This window comes from Branchiostoma belcheri, unplaced genomic scaffold (genome assembly GCF_001625305.1).
Source record: "Branchiostoma belcheri isolate BF01 breed outbred unplaced genomic scaffold, Haploidv18h27 scaffold58, whole genome shotgun sequence".
Taxonomy (NCBI): Eukaryota; Metazoa; Chordata; class Leptocardii; order Amphioxiformes; family Branchiostomatidae; genus Branchiostoma; species Branchiostoma belcheri.
In genome coordinates this window covers 1,470,837-1,479,041 of record NW_017804220.1, presented here as the reverse complement: position 1 = coordinate 1,479,041, position 8,205 = coordinate 1,470,837, and the positions used below count along the sequence as shown (strand labels likewise).

Genomic DNA, 8,205 nt, shown 5'->3' with positions numbered 1-8,205 from the left:
ATTTCAACTTGAAATAATCCATGATACTACGTTTTAGTCCTGTTGCTGAAATATCCTTGAACATATATTTATCGACTATTGTATAGTAGTTAGCAAACAGAGAAAATGTCTCAAACAGTAGCCCTTTTAAACCCATCTTGTACGTCCACAAGCACTTGCCAGCATTTTTACATGGACTTTTACTAAAATAAATGGAACGTTTGCAGATTGAAAGCGTTAATTGTTTACTTCTTTGTTTTCTGTCGAATATTTTGAAATAAGCAGACCCCTCAACCGACGTGTAGTTTACATTACCTAGCGCTTCTTGTAACGTTGTTACCTCCATCAAAAATAGTTATTCTTTTGGGCTAGGCCTGTGAACATAACTTCATATATGAGGAACTGGTAATAATAGGAACACACGTTAAATGACAACCTATTTGCCATGTAACTCTCATATTATACTTCATATTGTCTAGAATACCAGGTGACCGTCGGTAACGAAATAGTAACTCCATTTCCGTGCGTTGCCAAATTACGTTCTATAGCTTCCTCAGGAATTCGTTCAACCAAAGATAATATCAGATTTGCGGGTACAACACTCGTAATAAAGGAGTCGGATGACTCGAGAATGGCCTCCCGTGTCATATGTGGAAGTTGAAAGTTCACTAGTGCCCTCACCATATATAGTAAACAAACAGTTTAGCCATATTTGTACATGTGACCTCACATGTCACATGTGGAAGTTCATAGTTCAGTTATGCCCACGCTTGAAGTAAACAAACAAGTTATAGGGGAACCTTCCAGATCACGTCGCATGTTTATCACGCAGTTGTCTAAATCTACCTAATCGAGCGAGGTCTTTTGTTTGACCAGTACGCCCTAAAGGACTACACCCTGTTTGTGTTAGGACAATGACATATAGTTATGGCTGGGGTGATAGTTGAGGGCGTTTCAAAATTGTATGTGACCTTCGCACGTGCGCACACACAGTTGTACATGAACACTGTTGCGATTAGAAACATGACATACCGACGCTAAAATACCTTGTTTGATTCAAAAATTTGCATTTCATAATAACAGTTATTGAGTGTCTAGTTTTGTGTGTTGTTTACAGTTGGGGATGCTATAGGTTGAGGCCAACCATGCCTTTAGGCTAGATACTACTATTAAGGTGCATGTAGTTTGAGCGGAGACGTAATTTGGTCAAGGGGCAATATTGTACTTTCCCTGTGGTCCTGACACGTCTTTCAGATAAAGTAAGTGAAAGATTGAATATATTATGTCGTAAATCTCAACTTAATATCAGAACCTTCGCTTTATTAAACACCATGTCAATATCATGACGTAGACACTAGTTGAAAAGTAGACACGATACGATACGGTCCGATTTTACCGACTAATATTCCTCGTCTTTGTTGCCGTCGACCTCAAAGGAATCGGCCCCAACCTCTTTATAATCCCTCTCAAGGACCGCCATTCCTTCTCGGGCCTCGGAGAACTCCATCTCCTCCATAGCCTCCCCTACGTACCTGTAAACATTACACATGCCCTTATCCTAAACTGAACTTAAAGTCAGAAATATAACACTTAAACGATGGGTTAATCATAAGTGCAGAAAGACATCAATGAAAGAAAGAAAGTTTATTGCAAATTCATGCCCGAGGGCTAATTGCAAGAACATGATAACAACAGTAAACAGTAGAATGATAATAAGTGATGCTAATGCTACTTTATATATACATTTGTAGTTATTGTTGGGTTTGATTTCTTTTCCGTGTGCAGTGGAGTATGAAATGGCCGACGTTTTGCGAGATATATAAATTGGGAGGTATCAATATCAATAGAACAGAAAAAAACATAATTTTTAATTATGCTAAACAGTAAATAAAGTATAGTTTATTTACTGTGTATCATAATTATGTTTTTTCTGTTCTATTGATGTTCATGAGCAAAGCATTATGTGGACTCGTCTTTCCGCACTTATGATTATTCCATCGTTACCTACAGCAAGAAGGAAGGGGGTATCCGTATTTTATTAGAAATAATCCCACCGACTTTAAAGGCGATATTGAAACGAGTCATATCTCTAGACTGGTAGTAAAAGTGTTGGGAAGAAGAAATTATCTGAAAGTCACCAGAATTATACCATGGCGGTACTAATTAAGATTCACCCTGGCCCACGTTCACTTATTGTAGAGCTAAGATTCTAAGTTTATAATAACATAATGTATATCTCCGTAGATCATATTGCAGCTTAAATATCTCCTTCGTGGCTTTTGGCTGCTACTCTTCCAGGAATAGAGGCATAGAGGTACACATATATACAACGAGAAGCAAACGTTCTGTACCCATATAAAACACTGATTTTTTTTCATGTTTGAACGGCCAGTCTAACTGTTGAGTTTGAAATGCAATTATGAGGAGTCCAATTCATGGAAGTAGGTTAGGGTGGATTTTTTTACCCATACGCGATTGTAAAAAAAGAAGACTAGTACTGGAAACTAAATATTGGAAATATTGCATGTAGACGATATCTTACCAGTGCACGAAGGCACGCTTGGCGTACATCAGGTCAAACTTGTGGTCCAGACGGGCCCAGGCCTCGGCAATGGCGGTAGTATTGCTCCACATGCACACGGCCCGCTTCACCTTGGCCAGGTCTCCACCACGCACGATGGTGGGCGGCTGAGAGTTAATTCCAACCTATGTGGTGTATTGGAGTTTAATAAAGAGACAGATAAATAAAAAAAATGAATTTCTAAAATATCACCAAATTAGTGCATCCTTTAATAGTTGTTTAGAGAAAGTATGAGGTTTTGAAACACTAATAGTTAACACATACTCATACTCATTGAGAGAGTGCTCATGGAGGCTACCAAACACGCACAGATTCGCCATATGAAGTTATGTGACCGGTGTGCTACGCCAAAAATAGGTTTTTCTGCTATACAAATACAGAATCTGATACAGTTACAGATATTTATCAAACACTCATATGAATGTGCATGAAAGTACACACCTTAAAGCCTGTCGGGCACCAGTCTACAAACTGAATTGTGCTTTTAGCCTTGATGTTGGCGATGGCAGCGTTCACTTCCATAGGTACGGCGTCACCTCGGAACATCAAACAGCACGCCATGTATTTCCCTTCAAAGACAGAATAAAGTTACATTGTTAAAAACGTCGTATGCCTAAATTACACCTCTAGAAACCCTTTTAGACTGGTCTTGTAGGTGGTGTTGTAGGCTTCAGTGATTGGTTTAAACAATGACGGAGAACGTTGAGCTCCTTTATATCTGATTTAGGCCACAACGACTTAATTTCATGGAAGACATCCGCGCGCGCATTGATTTTTGCCTGTTCTCAAAACAACAACAAAAAAATAAAAGACCACGTCCTCTGGCCTCGCTCTAGGCCTGGGTAGTCCATGGTAGTTAGCGACAATCACGGAGCAGCGCACCCAGGCTACCGAAGCTCCACGACTCAAGAAATCAGTAAGTACATTGCCAATTCATAAATTCCGCAAAAAAGCCAGCATGTGCCGGCTTGTCGTTTAGTGCATTTTTATTTTTAGGCGGAATTTTTTTTATTTGCCCGCGCGCACTAGTTTGGGGGTCTTCAGAGGATGTCATCCATAAAATGAAGTCGGCATGCATGGCCTTAATAGTAAAAAGAAAATCTACAGCCCCTATATAACACTATTATACATATTTATACGACTGCTTTTTGAACCCAGAAAATCTACAGAAAGGGGATCCAAACAGACCCTTGCACAGTGAGTTTGTGTTGCACAGGGATAAATATTTTGTTGTTACATCAAAGCAGGAAGGATAGGGAAATAAAGAAACATGAATTGCTTGTAGAAATACCCACATATTATAAACTGTACTTTGAAAGACAACTACTTTCGTGCCAACCTTTTCGAGGGTCGCACTTTACCATCTGGTTGCCTGGTTCGAAGCAACTGTGAGTGATCTTACTAACAGACATATCCTCATAGTAAGACTTCTCTGTCGAGATGATGGGGGCATAGGCGGACATAAGGAAGTGGATGCGTGGATACGGCACCAGGTTGGTCTGGAAATCGGCAAGATCCACGTCCAGTGAGCCGTCAAACCTCAAGGAGGCGGTGATGGACGAGATGACCTGCGCTATCATACGGTTGAGGGTGGTGTAGGTGGGACGCTCAACGTCAAGCCCGCGGCAGCAGATGTCGTACAAGGCCTCGTTGTCTACCAGGAAAGAACAGTCGGAGTGTTCCATCGTGGCGTGAGTGCACAAGACGGCGTTATACGGCTCAACCACTGCTGAGGACATCTGCAATAAGAGGCAACACATTAGATAACCATTTAACCATGCCTTGATCTATGGGCAACTTTCGATTCTTGACGACTGTTTAGAATGGGGTTTGCAAAAAGGCCATGCACTTATCTGTTATTTTAAATGAACTATAATATCACACAGCAAAGTGTCAGGACATTTATAAACAGCTGTTACTAACCTGGGGAGCCGGATAGATGGAAAACTGTAGTTTGGACCTCTTGCCGTACTGTACAGATAGTTTTTCCATCAGCAGCGCGGTGAACCCTGACCCTGTTCCGCCACCGAAGCTGTGGTGAATCAGAAAACCCTGGAAATCCGAGCAGCTCTCCGTCTGGAGAAGACATAAGGCAGGTTAAAAGTCAGTACTGGCCTACAGACCCACAATGAGAGACAATGAGACAATAATGGATTTTAAAAACTAACTCTACATTACAATATTAAAAGATTCTGATCTACCAGAAAGTCACACGGGTTTAGTTAATCACCATGCAACGAACACAGAAAGCATTCCACCCCTATTTCGTAGATACGAGTATAGAGCAGCTAGAAGTTGTAAACAAAGCCTACAATTGACCCCTGTTTCTTCTTTGTTAAACTGCCCTGTAGGTGCTTGATCTTACAACTAAGACGTGAAAAATCGATGAGATGAGCAAATTTTTTGCCAAATTAGGAAAGTTAAGAACCTACTGATCCTTCTTTTGAATAAAAAGCAAACTGCGCGAGCAAAAAGAGAACCTTTCAGTACAGGGCAATCTACGTTTGGAACACATTACCACAACATATTAAACACTGACCAGCACATCTAACTTTTAAGAAAGCTATTCGACAGATGTTCAAACAGAAGACTTTCCGTGATTAGATCATGTATCATCATTTGTATATAGTGTAAATATTCTTTTGTGTTATATGCCTGTGTTTTTACTATGTTATTTGTTGTATGTATGTTTTTGAACCCTGGAAGACTAGCCTTTTGGCTAAAGGGTATCAAAATAAAGAGAGAAAAAGGGACACGAAATGTCGGAATTGCACATTTTAGCGTTCTGTATGATGTAGTAAAGGCTTGCAGTGCCAAGACATCTTGTGTGGAATGTTGCTGACTGTAAACGTCATAAATGGGATGGGGTGTTTTCTGTTGTTTTTTTTTTCATTACTAACTAGAGTTCGACGACCCCGCCGAATGATGCTAACCTTTACGACTGACGAATTATGAACGTTTCACATTGATTATGGAGATAAAATCCCCACTTGTATTTAGATCCTTTGATGATATTTTCTACCCAATTATTAGTCTTATTCTATAGATACACCCACCACTTTGCGGACGCCAGCCAAAATTTGTTCAATGAACTCCTTTCCGATGTGATATCCCCTTGCAAAGTTGTTGGCAGCGTCTTCCTTGCCAGAAATCATCTGTTCAGGATGAAACAGAGACTTGTACGCCCCATTTCTGACTTCATCGATCACAGTGGGTTCCAGGTCGACAAAAACAGTCCTTGGAACATATTTGCCTCCTTCCGTCTCTCTAAAGAACGCGTTGAAGGAGTCGTCCCCAGAGCCGACGGTCTTGTCACTTGGCATGGTCCCGTCAGGCTGAATGCCATGTTCCAGGCAGTACAACTCCCAACAGGCGTTACCAATCTGTACACCTGCCTGCCCAATATGTAAGGACACACACTCGCGCATTTTGTACCGGAATTAGTGGTGAGATAATTAACGAAATGATAAGACAATTCGCCAGTCGTTCGAGCCGAAGGAAAGCAGTGTAATGCTCTCTGACCTAGAATAATTACGTCCGATGCCTGTCTAGCTATTAATAATACTATCTAGCCTAAAGCCATGGTTGACTTCAACCTATACATCCCCAGAGGTAAACAATATACAGAACAATAACCTAAATAACGGTGATTGAGAAATTCAAATGTTTCAAATCACTCGTTTCAAATCAATCATCATAAATCAAAGTCTTTTTTTTCTTAATCGCAGTGGTTCCAACGTAAACTTGTTTTCATGAAGGTCATTTGTACACAGAACGTAAACACCCTATATTATCTCTACCTACCCGCGGCTTGGCAGTACGCCCATTATACCATCACAAGTGGGTGTGTCCTTAAGGGACTGGATAAACAGGGTTTGTGTCCGTCTTAGATACCTTGTGACAATTTTTCTCTTTAATGAGTGAAATGCACACAATTTTACAAAATGCAGCTTATTTTACATATGCTGATAATTGCCTGTGAGATATATAAGTTTGAAAAACCCTCGTTTTTATCAGAAGGCATAGTGCAGGGCCACGTTTAGCCATGTTTAGATTGGCTAAAAGATTACTTTCCAGGGGTGTTAGGCCACTAGCGCTAAAAAAAGTACAGTATAGCACTCTGTTTGTACTTCTTTAGCGGACCATCTCCTATGGCATTTTGCTGTCTTTTTGGTCAATCTTTCTTATTTCCAGCTTCCTTTGATGCCTGGAAAAGAATAGCATAGTTCATGTAGCACGTAGATGACCCTTAAATAATGAGACCAGATCCTGTAGGCATACGACATCGTACAGCCATGGCTCCTAGATATTTTATAAGGAAATAAAGTTGCAGACCTGACTGAACAGAAAGTTGTTTAATCAAAGATAGTGTTAAATTTGCGGCTACAACACTCAGGATGTCATGTTTATCGTTCTTAAGACTGGCATTACGTGTCATATCGTTGGAAGTTCAAAGTTCAATAGTGTCCTTACCGTATAATGTAAACAAACAGGGTAGCCATCTTTGATGCAGAAGCCACATGTCAGATGTGGAAGTTCATAGTTCAGTTATGCCTGCTAAAAGTAAACAAACAACTTACAGTTCATTGCATCCAGAAGTGATTGTGATACATCTTGCATCCTGCGAGTCTAGATAGACGTGTTCATTGTCACAAGTACTGATCACAACGAATTGAGTAAGGGTTAAACGGGGTTATAGCCAAATCGCAAATCGTTGTTTTTAGCAGGATAAAATCTCACACGTGCTGCTTAAGCCTTGGTCACAACCCGCCGTACGCTTTTCTCCGTACGTTTTTGGGGAGGCTACGTCTGCTACGTTTTTTCTGAAGACGTGGGGAAGGAGTGGCGTCTACGCACGTCACTCGCACGGTTGCACAAAGTGTAGTAGTGTGGTCTGCATGCCAAGTCTGGCCGTGAGCGGTTGCGTGAATCGTACGTTTCGCAAGTGGTAAGTGAGTTGTACGTGCTTACAACGTACGATCTCTGTGCGATTGCAACTAAGTTACCGCAAGGAGGCCGTACTCACACGTGCTTCTTCCGCACGGCACGTACGGGGCACGCGCGTCGCTCGTACTCGCACGCACGGGTGGTGAATCCACAGACCGCACGTAGAAAAAGTTTTACATGCACTTAACGTTCTACGGCGTGTCTGCGTGCTCCCAAATCTGTAGGATTCCGTACGGAGGCGGTACTCACCACGCACGGATACCCTACGTTTGCCCACGTTTTTGCACGTAGACAGCACGCAGAAGCACATCCGGCGGGTTGTGACCGTAGCATTACGTACGGTTCGTAACGCACGACAGTACGGGTCTAAATCCGCAGCCCGCACGCAGAGAAAGTTTTACATGCACTTAACGGTGCACACCCCAGTTCTTGCGCGACCGGGGTCCGTGATAGTCCGTTGTAAAAAAAGTGACGAAAGGGTTTTGAGGGTCCAAGTTTGAGGTGACATTTCTCATAAACTGCCACGAAGTGTCATTAAACATTAACATGGCTGAATAGTGTAGGAAGTGGTGTTTTTGGGGTGAAAATTTCTTTTGGCTCCGAACCTTACTTCCGGGTATCCTTGCGCGCCAAGTGTAATCCGCCCGTTTGACCTAGATTTCGCTCTGCGCCCTCGTAGGGGTGCATTTGCAACCCCT

The 8,205-nt window shown here is 41.8% G+C and overlaps 1 protein-coding gene across 1 annotated transcript; it reads right to left on the bottom strand.

The window, feature by feature from the left end:
• Positions 1-1,378: 1,378 nt before the first annotated feature.
• On the bottom strand, positions 1,379-5,988 carry LOC109481843 (tubulin alpha-1C chain-like). Its single transcript, XM_019784463.1, has 6 exons — positions 5,617-5,988; positions 4,484-4,636; positions 3,900-4,299; positions 3,002-3,129; positions 2,522-2,685; positions 1,379-1,511 (listed from the first exon to the last, which is right to left on the bottom strand). The coding sequence occupies exons 1-6, from the start codon at positions 5,986-5,988 to the stop codon at positions 1,379-1,381; spliced, it is 1,350 nt and encodes a 449-aa protein (XP_019640022.1).
• Between the last annotated feature and the right edge of the window lie 2,217 nt (positions 5,989-8,205).

Coding starts and splice junctions, on each gene's coding strand:
- LOC109481843 (XM_019784463.1), bottom strand. CDS start 5,988: ATGCGCGAGTGTGTGTCCTTACATATTGGGCAGGCAGGTGTACAGATT. Junction 2,686..3,001: donor GGTGCCCGACAGGCTTTAAG/GTGTGTACTTTC, acceptor TACACCACATAG/GTTGGAATTAACTCTCAGCC. Junction 1,512..2,521: donor AAGCGTGCCTTCGTGCACTG/GTAAGATATCGT, acceptor TAATGTTTACAG/GTACGTAGGGGAGGCTATGG.